Source organism: Microtus pennsylvanicus, chromosome 15 (genome assembly GCF_037038515.1).
Source record: "Microtus pennsylvanicus isolate mMicPen1 chromosome 15, mMicPen1.hap1, whole genome shotgun sequence".
Taxonomy (NCBI): domain Eukaryota; kingdom Metazoa; phylum Chordata; class Mammalia; order Rodentia; family Cricetidae; genus Microtus; species Microtus pennsylvanicus.
Window position 1 is genome coordinate 29,077,506 of NC_134593.1, and position 19,150 is coordinate 29,096,655.

Here is a 19,150-nt window from a genome sequence, read left to right on the forward strand (position 1 = left end):
TTGACTTCCAGGGGTAATCAAACAGCATAAGCACTGTCACTGTCTTGTGAATCTGGGCTCTTGTTTCCTGCCATCTCTGTCCTGTTATAAACTCACCCCTACTCGTTCTTCTTCCTCTTTGCTGTTCTCTGCAGCGAATGTCTCCAATGACTCAAAAGCGGGTGCCTCATGGCTCTGTCTTAATCCTGACAGCATAGACCAAGAACACCTAGGAGAGACCAATAGGGTATAGTGTCTCCCAACAGTACTGGGAGCTGCTTCTTGTAAAGCCAACATTATTTGAGCCAATCAAGGAGAAGCTGAGTGATTTGAGAGAAGTCAGATTTTCTTTATTTTTCCAGACAGTGTTTCTCTATTATGTAGCTCTGGCTGTCCTGGAACTCGCTATGTAGAATGGGCTGGCCTCAGAGTCACAGAGACCCACTTGACTCTGCCTCCCAAGTGCTGGGATTGAAGAGTATACCACCACACTGAGCTCCAAAAGTTACAGATTCTTAATAAACTAAATACTTTATTTGGGGACCAGAAACCTTACTGAATCATCTCAGGCTTTAGGCAACACACTTCCTTGAGACACATTCATCATTCCCCCCCAACCCCCAACAAATTTTGTTTGGGGTTGTGGCTTAAGAAGCGAGCTGAAACAGATGTGAAGAAGTTTGATCAGTGATGTCCTGTGCTGGAGATCTGAAGGCCTGCGGCAGATGGAAACTCTAACTCTTGTTATCTCTTTTTTGTTGTCGTTGTTGTTTTTCAAGACAGGGTCTGAATACATAGCTCTGGCTGTCTTGGAACTCACTGTGTAGACCAGGATAGCCTCAAACTCACAGAGATTTACCTGCCTCTGCCTGAGTACTGGGATTAAAGACATCACTATGCCTGATATATATAGTATTCAATATATGTTTGATATATTCAATATATATTGTAATTGTCAAAATGCACAAATTGAGTTTCAATACACTGATGTAAGCAGATGAGGCCATTTAGTGTGTTGTGTGTGTGTCTGTGTGTGTGTGGTTTTGAGACAGGGTTTCTCCTTGTAGTCCTGGCTGTCTTGGAACTGACTCTGTTGCCCAAGCTGACCTCAGACTCAAGAGGTCTACCTGCCTTTGCTTGTGCTGGCATTGAAGTGCATCACCAGGGCCCAGCAACAGCATCTAGTCTATTATTTCCTGTTCTGGGTTCTCTGGTATAGCCTGACAGCATAGGAACTATATATATAACAAATTCAAGAAGAGGAGAAGGAGGAAGAAAGAAGAGGAGGAAGAAAAGGTAGAAGAAAGGAGGAGGAAGAGGCCTGACCATAGTAGCCACCTTCTGAGTCAGCTCCTCCAGGGGCAGAGGCTGGAACTCAAATGTCTTCTAACTGAGCAGTTGGACACGGAGGGCGCAGGCAGGTGTTCCTGCCACCAGCTCTATGTTGTCCAGTGTGAGCAGCTCGTCTGCAGGCAGCAAGGGGCAGGTGGCCAGTGAACTCAGGCTTTCCTTGGTGGTACAAATAGTGTTTTAAACGGTATAGCAGCACCGATTTATCTTCTGTTACTAGGGTGACAGTCATAGTATTAGGCAGAGTATGAAGGGCAGGCAAACTATTGAGTATTATGAGGTTTTATAATCGTGGACATATCCATGACTTGAAAACTACAATGAAAATACCATGATACTTTAAAAAAAAAAAGGTGGTGACTCACAGCTGTGCTCCTGGGCTTCAGGAAAGGAATTGGATGATATTTAGCTCCTCCCACAAAACTTCTAGAAAGTTTTCCATTAATCGAGGTGCTTGAGCAGACAGGTCCCCACAAGTAGGACGCTGTAGGACGGGAATTCAGAGAACTTTTCTGAGCTGAGGAAACAGCTCTTCGTGGATTTTGAGAAGCCGCGGGATCCAGAATCAGCGCAACCCTTACTCCAAGAAGTCTCCTTTAAGCCGCGCTCCCTCAGCCTCTGCCGCCTGGGCAGGTCGCAGCCCAGGTCCCAGGCCACTCCCGGGTCGCAGACCTCGGCCTAGGGTCCCAAAGATGCGCAAGTTACCAGCCGCCCTCGTCCTGCTACTGGTGAGTATCGCCAGGGGAGAGCGCCGCGCCCACTGAGAGCGCCCTGCCTGGAGAGCGCCATGCCGGGTCCCAGATCAGGAAGCAGGGAGTTGCGCAAAGTGCCTGTGGCTGGAGCGCACGTGCCCTATGGGCGCGCCGGGTGGAAGGAGGTCTGACATTTTTGGGGGACACCACTGTGGAGGAATGAGAACTCGACGGTGAAAGGTGGAAGGTCCGATGGTTGGGTGGCGGTGGGGAACCCCAAGATGGGGTCAGGCAGGGTGTGGAAGAGGTGGGCGGAGGACTCTTGATTGGGGAGGATATGACGAGGCTGCCCTCCGCTGGGGGGAGGATGGTAAGTGAGGGAACCCAAAGGTGGAAGGAAGGATCTGACCTTAGGTGGGAGACTGGGCCCAGGCGGAGGGGAGAAAGACCAAGGCGGGCGGGGGTGGGGGGCGGCGCAGAGAGGTGGGAAGAAAGGACCCAGCCAACTCAGTGAAACTCACCAGAGCACCATACCTGGGACTAGCTGGGGCAGGGGAAAAGAACCCGGTTACCCTGCAGAACCCACGGGGCAGAAAGAATTTAGAAACGGGCTGGAGGGTTGACCCTGCCTAGCTGCTGGAGCGGGCCTCTGACACCTCGCTTCTCAAGGCTAGGAGAGAAAAGTGCCTGATTTTGACTTTAGCTGCAAGAACGTGCGAGCTCATTTACAGTGTCACACCATTGTTTATTTGGCTCAGCAGTTTATTGATTTAAAAGGAGTAAAAGTGCCCGTAGGGCAAGAATCTGGACTTTTGCTGTCTGCTAGCACGAGATTACTGAGGGGGAATTCCAGTTCCTTGGAGTCCACTGATTTTAATTTCTAATTGTCAGAGAGTCACACAAGTGTCTCTTTAGACACACACACACACATTTACACTCATTTTTGCCAGGCTGGTTACAGTGCTCCACCTTCTGTTTTAATACTTCACTGTTGAGGTGGAACATGCCTATGTCTGAAAAAAGAATAAAAGTAGGAACCAAGGTTAGGACATGTTCGGTTAGTGCCAGGGAGCCCTGCATAAGAACCATGTCTTCTGTACTCTTCAGATACTTTTGGTGCTACTTTTTTAGCTACTTGGAAAAGAAAAGGAAGGAAGAAAGAAAGGATGGAAGGAAGGAAGGAAGGAAGGAAGGAAGGAAGGAAGGAAGGAAGGAGAAGAGAAGCAGAGCAATGGTTGCCAGCATGGAAAGGTGGATGGAGGAGCAAGCGGTTTGCTATTTTAATGGGTACCGACTTTCAGTTTTACAAGATGAAAAGAATTCTGAATTTTTTTACATGACAATGTGAATGCTGGCCTAGATGTAGATGTATGTATACATAAATGCATTTTTTAAAAACTCTGTGTGAGCAGAAAAAAATAACGGCATCTTGAATTTTCCAGGAAATGGATGGAGCTAGAAAACATTATTTTGAATGAGGTAACCCAGACACAGAAAGACAATTATCACATGTACTCACTCATAGGTGGTTTTTAAACATAAAGCAAAGGAAACCAGCCTACAAACCACAATCCCAGAGAACTTAGACAACAATGAGGACCCTAAGAGAGACTTACATAGATATAATCTACATGGGAAGTAGAAAAAGACAAGATCTCCTGAGTAAATTGGGAGCATGGGGATCCTGGGGGAAGGTTGAAGGGGAAGGGCAGAAACAGGGAGGGGAGCAGAGAGAATAGTAGAGCTCAATAAAAAATCAATTTTAAAAAAGCCTCAGTGTGTGTGCACATTCAATGAGTTTGTGTGAGGGCAGCCTCCCGTGTCAGCCCTTACCTACCTTTTTGAGGCAGGATCTCTCTTGTTCTACATTGAGTATGCTGCTTGCTGTCCCATGAGCTTCTAGGGGTTCTTCATCTCCTCCTCCCATTTAGAGCCAGGAACCCTGGGATTTCAGATGTGTGCCATTGTTGCTTGGCTTTATATGAGTTTTGGGAATCTGAGTCCAGGTCCTCATGTTTGTGTGTCAAGTGTACTGTATTATCCACTGAACCATCTCCTCGGTTCTTAACTGCATTTTAAAAACCTCTCTGTCTCTCTCCCTCCCCCCCCCCGTGTGTGTGTGTGTGTATGTGTGTGTGTGTGTGTGTGTGTGAGAGAGAGAGAGAGAGAGAGAGAGAGAGAGAGAGAGAGAGAGAGAGAGAGAAGAGTCACTCATATGATTAAGGAGTTACATGGGAAACAAGACAGTATATTAGAGGATGCGTGTCATTTCTAGTTGACAAAATGTAATTTTTAAAGGCTTTCCTCTAATTTTCTACTGTACGGATACAAACATAGCTTGTTTCAACAGGAAAGAATAAAAGAGAGAAGAGGAGTTCAAGTTTCTAGGACTTGGGCAGCTGTAAGGAGCAAAGAGGAATAGGAACACAAAAGTACTGGACAGTTTAGAAGGGAGGGAGGCCTCAGATCCATGTCGTTTTACAAGCTGGAGGGAAGGGAATGTGAGATGGCCCCTTGTTGGTGACATCTAAAGGCAGTTCCTTCTTTGTTTCTACAGAGCAGCCATTAAAGGTAGTTCCTTCTTTGTTTCTACAGAGCATCTTCTGCGGAGTGCTAGCCAAGTCAGTCCGTCATCACCCAGATGACCTCCAGAATGTGCAGCAGAGCTCATCAGAAGGAAAATGTCAACCAGGTGCATTCTAGATTGATTGGCAGTCTTTGGCCATGACCCCTCCCCCCCACAGCTCCATATTCTTTCAGTCTTCTGGTCTTTTCAGTTCCGATTTCCTTTATGCCATAGATATTGCTATTTTCTAAATCCAAGGTCATGAAGATTTATCTTCATGTTTTCTATGAGTTTGGGAATTTCTATGCTTCTATTTAGGTGTTTATATGCAGTATCAGGTAAGGGTCCAGTTTCCCTTTTATGTTGGGCTATCCAGTTCCTTTCTCTTTTCTTTCTTTCCTTTCTTTTTTGTTCTATATCTAACCCAGGGCATCACTGATGCCAGATGAGCACATTACCATAGACCTGGAGCCCCAGCTCTGCTACTCAGTTACTGTCCACTTATCGCACTGTGTGATTTCTGGGGATGCTACAGTCATGGAACCGTACAAACCAGCTGTGTTCGCATTCTCGTCACACATCTTAACTCTCCTTGGAACCTTAGGTGGCTCCCAGCCTGGTCCTATACCGGAATTATCAAGGTCGGAGTCTGTGTTCTGGAAGTCCTAGCAAGGCAGGCTCTACCATCATCCTCAGTAATTTTGCCAATCAAAAGAGTATTGATTGATACCGGAAGTTAGAAGAAAGGAGATTTTTCCATTGTGGCCATAGAGGAAACAGACAGAGGATCTATGTGACCCCTCACCCATCTTAGCCATGAAGACTAGGATTATGTTTTATGTTACTTTATTTTCATATTTTTTAATGATTTGTTTATTTTTATGTACATTGGTGTTTTTGCCTGAATGTATCTCTATGCAAGGGTGCCAAATCCCCTGGAACTGGAGTTACACACAGCTGTGAGCTGCCATGTAGGTGCTGGGAATTGAACCTGGCTCCTCTGGAAGAGCAACCAGTGCTCTTAACCACTGAGCCATCTCTCCAACTACCAGAATTATTGACCCATTCCTGTTTCGGCCCCATTCAGTCCTGCAAGGTGGTCTGAGAAGTTGCAAATCTCTTTCCTTCCAAGTTCCTGTCTCCACCCAGACATGGGTTTCATCCTTCTTCTTTCCCCAGTACAAGATTTTCAGTTTGTTGGACCGCGGTGTCTCAATAGTTGTATAGTCTAAGGTAGAGGTCACAAGTGTCTCTTTAGAGTGGCCCCATTCATTACAACCTTGCAGGCTCTGGCTGCTCCCTATGCCCGTGAGCGCCACTGCAGAGGTAAGCTTCCTAAAGAAGCTGCCAAGCTGCCTCCAGGCCTTGGACCTTGCCCGGGCAGCACAATAGAGCCAACCTGTTGGGCAGGTGCAGGTGAGAGAGCCCTGAAACTGTGAACATCTGTCTTGTGGCAGCATAGTCAGGGTGGGGTGGGCAGAGAAAATGCTCTGTAGACAAGCCCACAGTCAAATTTCTCAATTGCGACCCCCACTGCCCAAGTCTGTCTAACTAGGACACAGGTCTTCCCTGCAGCTCCGGAAGTCCTGAAGTTCCCTTCACCATCTTTCTTCCCCTCCTCAGGCTCCTACCTGTCAGATGAGGATGGTTGCGTGCCCTGCATGGAAGGTATAGAGTTTACCAGCCACGCCAACAGTCTGCCTTCGTGCATAAAGTGCAGCATCTGTCCGACAGGTACAGAACAAAGGGGCTATTTCCCAAAAGTGCGGTCTGGGGAGGTGGGACTCACAACTGCTGTGGACTCAGAAATCTCAATTCCAGCCCAATTTGCTCTTTATCCCACCGTGTTCTCCACCTGTCCTTAATTCAATGGGACAAAAATTAAAAACAAAAAAACCACAAACCCTGTAGAATTAATTTGTGCTGTGTTTCAGGAATCGTTGGGACCATCAGTGGAGAATAAAGTGGGAACTAATCTGCCGCTGTGGAGAGCAGGGCCTGGTACCCCCAGATGCATTATGGGGCAGTTGCCACTGCAGCACCACTCACTACATATAACTTGGCAAACAGGAAGCGCCCTGGTGCCGGCTGTGCCAGGACTTGTCCTGAGGAGTGGCGGGGCTCCACAGGGCACACGATGTTAGAAATGGACCTTGAAGGATAGATACAGGATTTTAAGTGGACCAGGGAGATCTCAGCCAGAGTTCCAGCGCTGAGGAGGAAAGAGCCCTGCATATTTGGAATAGGGCATTCATCCCATTCTGGGTCCAGCATGAGTCCCTTCAACTATGCAATGGGTTTGCTACCCAGTAGAAAATCTTGAGTTACCATGGTAGTCTCCTGCTTTGCATTTTCTAGAAGTTGAAGTCAAAAGTGTGGGTCATGGGATGTAACACCCGCTTCAAAATGAAAAGAGCCACTGAGAGTCTCCCCTCTGTCCCTGTGGTCAGTCTCCAGCTATGAGTGATGTGTTATGATGTATCCTTGCCCTAGGGATGCATCAGCTTTTTTCGTAATATTGGCTGCTTTCCAGTCCTCTGAGACCTGAGACCACTCCTTCTAGAACCTTCCACAGAAACTTCAACGGTTGTAGGCTATTGTTTTAGTTTCTTTTCCTGTTTGCTGAGACAAAAGCTCTGTCAAAAGCCAAAGGAAGAGAGGGTTGAACTGGCTCACAGTTCATCCATCCATCATTGCAGTGAGGTCAAAGTGGGCAGGAGATTGAAGCAGCTGCTCAACTCCAATTTTCAGAATAATAGATTCGTGTGCTCAGCTCACTTTCTCCTGTTTATATAGTTCAGGAACCTAGTCCAAGAATGGTAGCTCCCAGTGTGTAGGAATCTTCCCACCTAATTAGTGTAACCAAGATAATATCTCCACAGACACGCCCAGAGGCTGTCTCCCAGCTGATCCTAGATCTTATCAAATAACAAAGGAGATTAATCATCTTAGTCTGTAACAAGGAAAGGAATGGCTGAGTGGGGGCCTGCTGGGTTCCCAGCTAGCTCTAGACTAGGCTCTCCTGTTCTAGGTTCTGAGCTCTTGGTAGGTGTGAGCACTCAGTCCCTGATTCTTCAAGCTTCTCCTGTTTTCAGGAGCTTGAATAGCACCCTCTGTACATCCCATGCTCCTGTCCTCATGATATAAATGAACATTCCTCCCAAATCCGATGCATGAGGTCATGAATGGTGTTCCTCTGGTTTAACTCTGAGTACTCAAATATGCTTCTGGGAGCCATTGTCTGCATGCCCTGGCTGTGGTGTAATAGGAACAGGTCCTCATTATTACTTCCTATGTTCAGTGGAGCTGAAACAGAAGGAACTGTGTCAGAAGGAAGTGTTACCATGATAACCAAGAAACCTCATCCCTCAAACTCTTACAGGTGAAGATGAAATAGCGAGATGCAACTCCACCCAGGACACCAAGTGTCAGTGCAAACCAGGCACCTTTAAAGATGAAAACTCTCCTGAGTTCTGCCAGAAGTGCTTCGAGTAAGTCACTGGACCCTGGAACTTTTACAAGCCCAGGAAACCCCAGAAAGCTCAAGCTTCCTTGTATCCTTTTCTTTCCTTCCGACTCCATGGAGAACCCACGCTACAAGGTGTTAGGATTCCCGCATTATAGTGGCCCTGTGCCCCCCTGACAGCGGTATCCCCAAAAATTTGGGGTCTTCTGAGCCCGCTGTGGTCTCTCCACATCCAACAGTAAATCTCTCCGTGTTCCTGTCCCCCACCACCAATCCCTTCAATTTTCCACCCGTTCTTTCCCCTTGGCCAGATAATTTGTCTCTTCTCCATAGAATATAGGAAGAGAGTGAGTAGCATACAGCCTGGCTTGTATTTATTTACACCACCTCAGAATTCTTGAGATGCCCAGGAAGACGGAGGTGCTGCAAGCCCGTAAAAACACATAATGAGGCTCTGTGTGTGTGGCCTCCTCAGGGGTTCTCAGAGGCACCTGAGCCCACTCAGCTAGCCTCACCCCCAGGACCCTGTCCTCTCAGTAACCCTTGTCTCAACTTCAGGAGTTTGAGGGAAAATAATTCATTTACTCTTCCCTGACCACCTGGTACAAAGGTCTGCTTATTGAAGGCTGATAAAGGGACATGGCTCAGCGGTGACCACACAGGCCCTTTCTTAATTTAGGATCTCCCTGTGGCCCAGAGCCGCTCAGCACAAACTCTGCAGAAAAGGCAGAAAGGTTGCCACCATGCCTACAGAAAGTTCCCCCAAAGACTACACTGTGTTTCCGGATGTAGGGACAAATTTGGAGCCTGTCCTTCCTTTACTACCATCTCTGGGACACTGGGCAGAGTGTGTGACTCCCCTTCACCACGTCTGACCAGCAGCTTTCTCACAGAATCTTATTGTTCCTTGTTGTGCCCAGGTGCACCGTTGAAGAATCTGAAAAGACTTCCTGTACCCCGAAAACAAACCGGATTTGTGTCCCAAAAGACTCTCAACTCAACTTAGGCCTCATCATAGGGCTCATAGTGGCGGGGCTGCTGCTGCTGCTTTTTCTTGCATGTGTAGTTGTCTGGAAATCTGGGACATGGGGGCGAACATTGCAGTTGGTGAAAAGAGCCTATCCAGGTGAGTGTTGGCTGTGGTGGGTCCCTTGGACACCAAATCTGAGTCTCTCTACCTGCTTTTCTCCTTCAGAATTGCCCTCCCTGTGTCCTGAACTCCATTTTCCTTGAAGCCTAGACTGCTCTTTTGCTCCTGCAATTGATATACCATCTCCCACTTCCCCCAAACCACAAAAGCCCGGAATCTTACCAGTCTATCTCATTGATGGTTCCCTTGCTCTTTTAAACAAATCTGAGAGAGTAGACATTAACTCCTCAACTGAGGATAAAGGTCAGGACAGGAGAGAGCCAGGGACAGCTCTGGTTACTGCAGAACCAGAGAGTGTGTGTGTGTGTGTGTGTGTGTGTGTGTGTGTGTGTTATTTCCCTTCAGTTTCTCCCCAGCTGCCTCCTTGGCCTGAGGGTAGCCCCAAGCAAGAATGACCCCTCCCAATCCAGTGTTGGAATGTCTTGCTCACTCTACTCAGATTAAAAAATAAAAAAGGCCTAGATTCCCCTGCCCACTCACTATGGCAACCTCCTTTTCTTCTAGGCCGTGAACAGCACTCTGAAAATTCTGTGCCTCTCACGGAACTGAGGACATCCAACCCGGAAAATGAGTCTCCTGCAATGAAGGCCACAGAGGTTGTAGCTCTGCTGAGAAGCAGAGTTTTTTTTTTTTAATTTTCATTTTTAATTTTATGCATATGAGTGTTTATCTACATGCATGTCTGTGTGTCACATGCATGCCTGGTGATCATGGAGGCAAAAAGAGGACATTGAATCCTCTGGAACTAAAGTTTACAGCCAGTTGAGTTCTGGGAATCAATCCCAGGTCCTCTGGAAGAGCTGCCAGTGCTCTTAACCACTGAGCCATCTCCCCAGCCCTGAGAAACAGGGTGATTGAGGGGCTGCACAGTCAAGGAGAAGGGTACATCTCCACCTGTCCTGGGTTGCTGTCCTGGCTCACTAAAGTGATTGAGGCTCAGAGTCCTCTTTCACGCAGGTGGCTATTTTGAGCTTCCACAGGCCTCAGACCATGTTGCAACTCTGTCTGCTTCTGCGGATGGGGTCAGGCGGGAATGTGACCTCCTTTGCATGGTAGTAAGAGCACGAAGTTCCAGCAGCAGATCATGGCCACACTGAGATGGGTGGGACCCTGCACAGGGCCTTGGGTGTGGGCTCCTGAGTGGCCTCTTTCCCTTCTCAAAGCCATTTCCACACACTTGGGTCCCTCAGGAGGATCTGCAGTTCAGGGAGATGGTCACGCTGAGCCCCTAAGCAGCAGAGAATGGCCGTCCGCTCTTTTTGAGCATATTTTGGACAGACAATGGCTGGGATAGGAGTCCCTGGAGACAGTGCTGGTTTGTTGACAACGTGGCCGTTGTCATCAGATCCTCTGGTCCAGGGGATGTAGAGACAGGGTGACAATGGACAGGATGCACATGGTCTAAGTGTGGTGGCTGAGCCATTCTGTAGAATATGCTGAGTATCTGTGATATCCATGCTGTGTCCTCAGAGCCTGGGGCAACATGGACATGGGGCAGATACTGTGGCCAAGAGGGGCTGAGTTCTTGGGTTTGATTTTCGTTTGACATATTAGCGCCTTACACATGCTAAACTTCACGGCTGAGCTACACCCTCAGTGACTTTGCAAAAGTGTTTTATTGAGACAATAGATCCCTAAGTTGCCCAGGCCGGCCTCAGCTTTGCCTTTCTGTCTGAGCCTCCAGAGTAGTTTTAAGCATTTTCACATACGTTATCCTAATGTTATTAAGAGCTTTGTAAGGAAAAAAATGCTTCCTATGTAAGTATTTTCTCATAGGTCTCTAGTTTCTTATATTACACATATATGCTCGTATGTGTATACATGTATGTAGGCATTAGCATGTGGAGGCCAGAGGTCTTGGTCAAATGTTTTCCTCACTTCTCTTCTTCACCTCGCTATGTTCTGAGGCAGGATCTTTCCCTGGATCTGGAACTCACTAGCTGAAGTGGCAGGTCAGCAGGCCTCAGGGATTCCCTGGTCCTCACCTTCCTGATGCTTGAATCATAAGTGCAGGCAGACATGCACATCTATCCCTCCAACATAAACTTTTTAAATATTATGTTCTGTGTATGAGCGATTCGCGCGAATATATGTATGTGCACCCTGTGTGTTTTCAGAGCGTAAGGGGTCAAAAAAGGGTGTCTAATCCTCTGGAACTCTCTGCCTGGGCTTCATGGCATATTAGGCATCGGGACTCAGGCCTCATATTTCTGCGGCAAGCACTTTACTGACTGAGCCATCTCCGCAGCCCCCATGTTCCTAATTTTTATCCTTCAGTTTGTTCTAATATTTCATTTTGAACTGTTAAAATCAACAGATCATTTCCTTCCCGTTACTCATAGGCTCCCCAAACCCTTCCCCCAAAATAAGATGAGCCTCTGATTTCTTGGGGAGATTTTTTTCCCTGCTGACTCCACTTTTCACATATTTCTGTGTCATCAGGATGGAGTTTATCTTGTGATGTGATATTGTTCCCAGTCACCATGTGACTCTTTCAATTCCATTTAAATATTGAGCCTCCCATTCCCCTGGTCCCTCTCCACTCACGAGTCAGATGTCCGTCTTGACAGTGGCTTCCTTCCTCCTGGACCAGTCTGTTTCAATTTTACAACTCTGTTTAGCTTTTATTTTATAAAGAGAAAGGGAAATACATTTGAAAACAGCCAGTAGCCCCTCCGCTTAAGTGACAGGATGCAAACTGTGCAGGAAGGGGCTCAGTGAGTACTAAGAAGACTACAGCTCACCCTGTCCTGAGCACTGCTCAGCCCCCACATCCGCCTGAGAGATTAGCATAATTTCATTTGCTTCAGATTTTTCTTTAAACTCTTTAATTTTTTTTATTTATTATGTATACAATATTCTGTCTGCATATATGTATGCAGGCCAGAAGAGGGCAGCAGAACTCAATACAGATGATGTGCGGGCTGGGAATTGAACTCAGGACCTTTGGAAAAGCAGGCAATGCAGTAAACCGCTGAGCCAACTCTCCAGCTTTTACACTGCATCAAAATCATCACAAGAAAGACTCACAGACATACACACAATGGTCAGCGGCCCATGAAGTTTTCTGATGTATTAAAATAGCAGATATTTATTTTTTCAAAATTTGTCAGTTTACCCAGATACGATTTAGAATTCATTCATAAGGATTTTTTTTCCCATGCCTAAAACAATGATTGAAATTTTTTTGAATTTGCCTTAAATATTAAAAGGAGCCATGGAAAAGATTGTTCAGGGCTAAAAGAACCTGCCACGAAAGCTTGATGCCCTAAGTTTGACCAGTGGAACCCACAAAAATCCAGATGTTAGTTCAGATCTCTAACCTCGTCACTCATACAGCAAGATTAGAGGTGGAGACGGGAGAAGGCCAGAAACCCGTGGGCTAGCTACCCTGAAATATGCAATATGGCAGAAACAAGAGAGATTTTCCCTCAGTAAGGTGGAAGGTGAGAACTGGCTTCCAAGAGTTGTTCTCTGACCTCTATACAAACACTGTGGGACACAGGCACCTGCACACACGCACATACACGAACACATGGTAATCAATTTTAATTAAATATAAAAACTAATCTAGTAGGTATTGAGATCTTGTAAAACTCAGTTTTTAAAAACGATTTACTTTATGTGTTTATGCACGCATGGTGCCCGCAGAAGCCAGAGTGGGGGCATTGGATCTCTGGGAGCTGGAGTTACAGGCATTTGTGAGGTGCCTTTTGTAGGTGCTGGGACTGAACTCTGGTTCTTGTTTAGGGTAGTAAGTGCTCTTAACTGCTGAGTCATCTCTTCAGCCCGTTAATCAATATTTTTTCTTATCACAGGAGGCAACATTTTTAGACAAGATTTTTTTTTCTTAAAATAGCGAAGTTTTATGTTTTTCTAGAGACATGTGATCCTATTTCTTGACAGCGCTGTGTTCTGTGTGTTTGTTTTGTCATCTTTATAAGTTGGGTCTTTGTCTTAGTGTTTTTCCTGTTGTGATGAGTGACCCTGAGGAAGAGAAAAGGCCTATTTCAGCTCACAGCTCAAGGTTACAGTCCGCCATCGCCGGAAGTCACAGCAGCAGGTGCCTGAGAGAAGGAGCTGCACTCTGTCCACACTCAGAGTACAGTAGATGAATATTCACACTCAGCTCTCCCCTGCTTTTCATCCAGCTCATAGCCCAACCCGTAAAGTGGTACTGCCCTGGTTGAGGTGGGTCTTCCCACTTTTGTTAACTAAGTTTAGACAATTCCTCATGAAGATTCTTCCCAGGGGGCTCTAGACTGTGTCACGTTGACTCAAACCATCACCATTCTCTTAGTTCCATTTTTAAATTTACTGTTTCTACTCTGTTTTAAAACATTCACACAAAGTTATGTTCATCTCTTAGTATTATTTAAACTTTGATTTTTAAACATAGAGACGTCCAAAACAGTGACTTTTTCCCTTCTCCCTCCTAAGGATCCTACCTCTTGGTTGGTTTGTGTTGTGTGTTTTCCCCCTCCCACTGTGTACTGGAGAGTTATTAGGAGGATGGGGTGTGGCTTAGAGCAAAGTCTGTGCATTACATGTAGAGCTTTGTGGGTATGAACCCTAGCACCACAAAATGAAACAAACGAAAAACAGTGGTTAGAAAAAGGAGGCATGGTTTTGGTCTTTTTGGACCTGTTGATTTTCAATGTGTTACCGTTGTGAATGACACTGACTGTTTGATATAGACATTTACATTTATGTTTCTGAAGAACCAGTCTGTCTCCAATTTTTTTTAAGATTTTGTATATTTATTATGGCATACTGTTCTGCCTGCGTGTATGCTTGCACACCAAAAGAAGGCACCCGATCTCATTACAGATGGTTGTGAGCCACCATGTGGTTGCTGGGAATTAAACTCAGGACATCTGGAAGAGTAGTCATTGGTCTTAACCTCTGAGCCATCTTATAGTAAAGTTGTCTTTAGGTTCATTCCAGTTTATGATTAAACCTCGGTTTCACAAGGACTGGGCTATGCCCCACCTGTAGCCTCAACTACAAATGGCTCTGTACTGCGTGTTCTAGGAATGGTAATCATGTCTCTGTTTCAAAAGGTTGTATGACCGCCTGTGACTACCAGTTGTTATGCCCAGCTTACAACCGGGTCTTTGTTTCAGGAGTCCGTGTAGGACTAACTTGTTATGCTCATGTTCTGCCCTTGTAAACCCACCTATTTTGTCTGCCAAATCCCCTATTTGGAAACCCCCTACTCTGATTTCTGTAAAGCTTTGTCTCCCTCACATCCAGTGCTGAGCTCTCAAACTCAGTGTTAGGGTGAGGCAGCCTGTGTACACAAATAAAAAAGCTTACTTTAATTAGGTCAGTTATCTTTCTCCTCCCATCTTTGGGATTAACAGTATTTTTTGGTTCCAAGATGGTCTTGTTTGTTTGTTTGTTTGTTTGTTTCATGGCAGGGTTTCTCTAGATTTGGAGCCTGTCCTGGAACTAGCACTTATAGATCAGGCTGGCCTCGAACTCACAGAGATCTGCCTGCCTCTGCCTCCCCAGTGCTGGGATTAAAGGCATGTTTTACCACTACCCAGCTCCAAGTTGTTTTTTAAAAGCCAAATTTAGGGACTGGAGAGCTAACTCAGCAGTTAAAAGTGTTTGCTGCTCTTCAGAGGACCTGGGTTCAGTTCCCACCACCTGCACTGTGTGGCTCACAACTGCCTATAATTCTATTTCCAGAGTACCTAACATCTTCTTCTGGCCTCCGCAGCTCCCTCTCTCATACACATGACAGATATCCACATAGACACACATAAACATAAATTTAAAAAAACCTCTTAAATGGTCAAATTTAATATTCATTTGTACCAAAAACATTGCCAGCCCCCATGCTATTAATGTTTTCATTTCCATACTTAGACTGTTGATGTATGTGTTGATATTATTGATTAAAACACCTGTAAGGCCTTGAGACAAACCTGAGCTTGGATTTTGCAAAGCTCTCTTGTAGTCTCCAACTGAGCTTTTATTTTTTTTTATTTATTTATTTTTAAAGATTTATTTATTTATTATGTATACAGTATTCTCAGTACTCTGCCTGCAGGCCAGAAGAGGGCACCAGATCCCATTACAGATGGCTGTGAGCCACCATGTGGTTGCTGGGAATTGAACTCAGGACCTTTGGAAGAGCAGGCAGTGCTCTTAACCACTGAGCCATCTCTCCAGCCCCCAACTGAGCTTTTAAAAGAAGCCTGGGGCAGAGATGTTGGCCCGAAGGGAATCACCAGAGGATGGGAGACTACTCAGTCTTGACTAGGCTTATATGGGTGTCCACTTGTCACAGAACACTTGAGGTGAGCATTTATGCCACACTAGGCCACCAACATCAAGCACCTTCAAGCAACAGAGACAGGAAGCTTATCTTAGAGGGGCAGTCTTGTGAGTCTGGGAATCAGGATCAGGTCTGGGCCCCAGGTCTCCTGACTCTAACCAGGGTGCCTCTGCTGTGTATTTACAGGAATCTGAGAAAGATCTGGATTCTCCAACAGAAGCTGAGTCTCTAGTTCTGGCAAATGGAATCGACCCAATTGATGGTGAGTGTTTTGTATGAGGCAACAATAGCACAGCAGCCCTGGGAATAGGACAAGTATTCCAACTGTCATTCCCATGGCAGGGCTCTGCCGAGATAACTAATGATGGGCGCAAAGCCTAAACTGTTGCCACTGGACTTAGGGGCCATTAATCCCCCTCTCCTCCCTTCTGTCTCCACTGGGACCAGTACCTCATATGGTATTGTTAGAATCTGTTTGTCCTTCTGCTGTCCCATCATCCCTCCCTTCTCTCTTGTAGTCTCCACCACTGCCCCCACTAGGTCCTCCAGAATGGTGCACTGGCCTGTGTTAATACCCATGGTCCTTAGAGTAGAAGCTCTTGGCAGGACCACACTTGGTTTGATGAGCTTTACTACAAATCACAAACCTGACTTCAGAGACATGCAAAACTAATGGAAGCCATCTCATGAATCATGTTTCAGATATCAACCACACGAGTTGATGAATTTTATATGTATTGAGTCGAATCAAATGGCACTTGTTTCCTTTCATATTTCGTTAGTTAGTTAGTAAGTAGGCTAGTTTTCCATGGGCTCTGGGAACAGAACTTAGGTCCTCTGCACGAGCAGAGTGAACCTTCAACCAGTGGGCTCTCTCGGCCCCCACACTCAGCACTGTAATGCGTGAGACCGAAGCCAGGGTTTGAGTATACTGGGTAAATACTCTACTCTTCCAGATAAGCTACACCTCTAAGCCTCCTGTCATTGGTTAAATAAGGCTGTTTGAATATGTCCTTGTGATTCCTGGAGCGAGTGGGACTCCTGTTCCTGCTCGTTGTGTTTCTCAGGATGGAGGGAGACACATGGCATACACACTTCAGTTACATCATCCCAGCCCCAGAAGGGAGTTTCCAGTACTCAGCTACAGGTTCGAGTTTTCAGTCATCCTTTTCGACCATCTAGTAGCAGTGATACAGCAGGGAGGGAGGCCAGCTTGCACGGAACGGTCCTCCGCCTCTCCGCTCTGTTCTTTCTGCTGAGTCGGACAGGGTTGCCTTCTACCCCATTCACCGTGAATACAGCCTACACAGCCTCCATTCCAGAAGATGCTATGCACCCACTCCACTGTGTCCCTCTGGGACTCATGCCACATGGTACTACCCTTCACACACACGCATGCATGCACACACGTGCACACCCACACCTCTGTGCACCTTTTGCCACTGGGCTATTGGGCAAAAGGATTCCTTCTTTTAAGGTATACTTAAAAAAAAATCTTTAAAAAATTCACTTTGTATATATGGGTGTTTTGCCTGCATGGATGTGTAGGCACTGCTTACATGCCTAGTACCTTGAAGAGGCAGAAGATGTGTCAGATTTCCTGAAACCATAGCTGCAGATGGTTGGGAGGCATCATGTGGGTACTGGGAATCAAACCCAAGTCCTCTGGTACAGCAGTCAGTACTCTTAACAGCTGAGCCATCTCTCAAGCACCCAGCTTCTTGGTTGGCTTTGGTTGTGGTAAGGCTCCAACAGCATTCATGTAATGGCAAGAGAGCCTATTAGGCCCTATCCTTGGGCTTCTAGATCTGATTTAGGATCCTCCACCGTCTATAAGGGGCTTGCAGTTTACCTGTTCCCCATGTTTTCTGACATCCATCCCTGAAGCTAATCTTCAATTTCTGTCGGACCCTTGTGCCCATTAACTCCTAGGACAGCCTCCTGCATCAGATGGACCTCACAGACAATGAGATTCAAGTGATCGGGGCTAAAACCCAGGCACCAGGAGAAGCTTTGCATCAAATTCTGCTGAAGAGGCTCAAGCAGAGAGGTCAGAGTGCTTCCATCAACAATCTCTGGATGCCTTGAAAGCTGTGGAAGAGAGGTATGCCCTGGACACAATCAAAGACAACATAGTGAAATCTGGAAAGTTCATTTATAAAAAGCTACAGCGGAGCCAGGCAAGATGACACTCCAGCACTGAGGAGACAGAGGCAGGAGAATCTCTATGAGTCAACTGATTTTTATGGTGAACTCAGAACAGCCAGGATGGAGTGGAAACCTGTCTGAAAAGAAGAAGAAGATGTATCAGGCCTAATGTTACTGGAATTAATTTTATTTTATTTATTTTATTTTATTTTTCTCTTATTTATCTGTATTTATTATATCATATTATATCATATCATACTGGAAGCTAGACCCAGAACCGCATGAACACGAAGCAAGCATCTGGACACTAAAATGCATCTCCAGCATCCTGGCTTGCCTTGGTTCCTGTCTTGAACTTCTAACTCCCAGGCGTCCAGATTTCTCTCTTCCTCAAGTTGAGTTTGCTGGTTTGGACACATAGGGAACATAAAAAGCATTATCTGGGGTGACCCATTCCTCACCCCCTTTTCTGCCACTTGCTGGGGAATAAGTAGCATCCTGGCTCCAAGTGCCTCTGGGATCCCCGAGAAGCAACTTTTGTTTGGTCTCATGGCCTGGATTCTCCTTAGTTTGGGTTCCAGCCCTTCTTTACATATACTTAATCTGTCTAGGTGTGTATAACTGGATCTTTTAAACTTTACAACTTTATACTTCTGTTTGTTTTTGTCTTATCATTCTGGGTACCAGACAACTATATAGGTATATATAAATACTAACATGTTTACAGGTAGGTGTCACCAAGTGCATAGAGACTTGGGAACTGTATCCACACTGATGGAAATGGCTGGTCCATGATCTTGATTAGATTGAGAGGTGCTGGGCCAGGGAGATGACTCAGCAGATAAAGGTGCTTGCCACTGAGCCTGATGACCTAAGTTCTATCCCAGAAACCACATGATGGGAGGCGAGAACAGATTCCTTCCAGTTATCTTCTGGCTCATGATGTGGCATGAGCACGCACGCACACAAACACACATACAAGCACGCACGCGCACACACACACACGCACACAAGCACGCACGCGCGCACACACACACACGCACGCACGGGCACACACACACACACGCATGCACACATACACAAACACGCACAAACACACGTGCAGACACGCACATAGGCGCACACATGCACGCACGCGCACACACACACTAAATAAATAAACAAACAAACAAACGTAATTTTTGAAATCCAAATGGAGAAATACCTAGGCGATTGTAGTGCCCACATTGGGTTTGTTTGTAAGGGCCTTTCCAGAGGGTTGACATGTAGAAGGACAACTGAGATAGAAGGGCTTGCCATGGATTGAGTAGCACCATTCCACAGGCTAGGGGCATGAACGGAATGAAAGGGAGGAGAAGGTAGCCGGCCAGTGTTCGCAAGCTCCATTCTTCACAATTTTTCGCTGCTGCCACCATCACCAGTGGACACCCTTCTCCAGCCTCTTTGACCTTTCCACGTGGACTCGGCGACACTCCAAGGAGTCTCGGACTGCCAACCTTGGTTCGGGAGA

At 46.2% G+C, this 19,150-nt stretch overlaps 1 protein-coding gene across 1 annotated transcript; it reads left to right on the forward strand.

Annotated features, from left to right (window-relative positions):
- The first annotated feature begins 1,791 nt into the window (after nucleotides 1-1,791).
- LOC142836163 (tumor necrosis factor receptor superfamily member 10B-like) lies at nucleotides 1,792-18,288 on the forward strand. Its single transcript, XM_075950244.1, has 8 exons — nucleotides 1,792-2,057; nucleotides 4,617-4,713; nucleotides 6,211-6,321; nucleotides 7,970-8,078; nucleotides 8,974-9,179; nucleotides 9,708-9,799; nucleotides 15,679-15,754; nucleotides 17,425-18,288. Exons 1-8 carry the CDS (start codon nucleotides 2,022-2,024, stop codon nucleotides 17,460-17,462), a joined length of 765 nt encoding a protein of 254 aa, XP_075806359.1. The 5' UTR covers nucleotides 1,792-2,021; the 3' UTR covers nucleotides 17,463-18,288.
- The last annotated feature ends 862 nt before the right edge of the window (nucleotides 18,289-19,150 follow it).

Coding starts and splice junctions, on each gene's coding strand:
- LOC142836163 (XM_075950244.1), top strand. CDS start 2,022: ATGCGCAAGTTACCAGCCGCCCTCGTCCTGCTACTG. Junction 2,058..4,616: donor CCGCCCTCGTCCTGCTACTG/GTGAGTATCGCC, acceptor TTGTTTCTACAG/AGCATCTTCTGCGGAGTGCT. Junction 4,714..6,210: donor AGAAGGAAAATGTCAACCAG/GTGCATTCTAGA, acceptor TCCCCTCCTCAG/GCTCCTACCTGTCAGATGAG.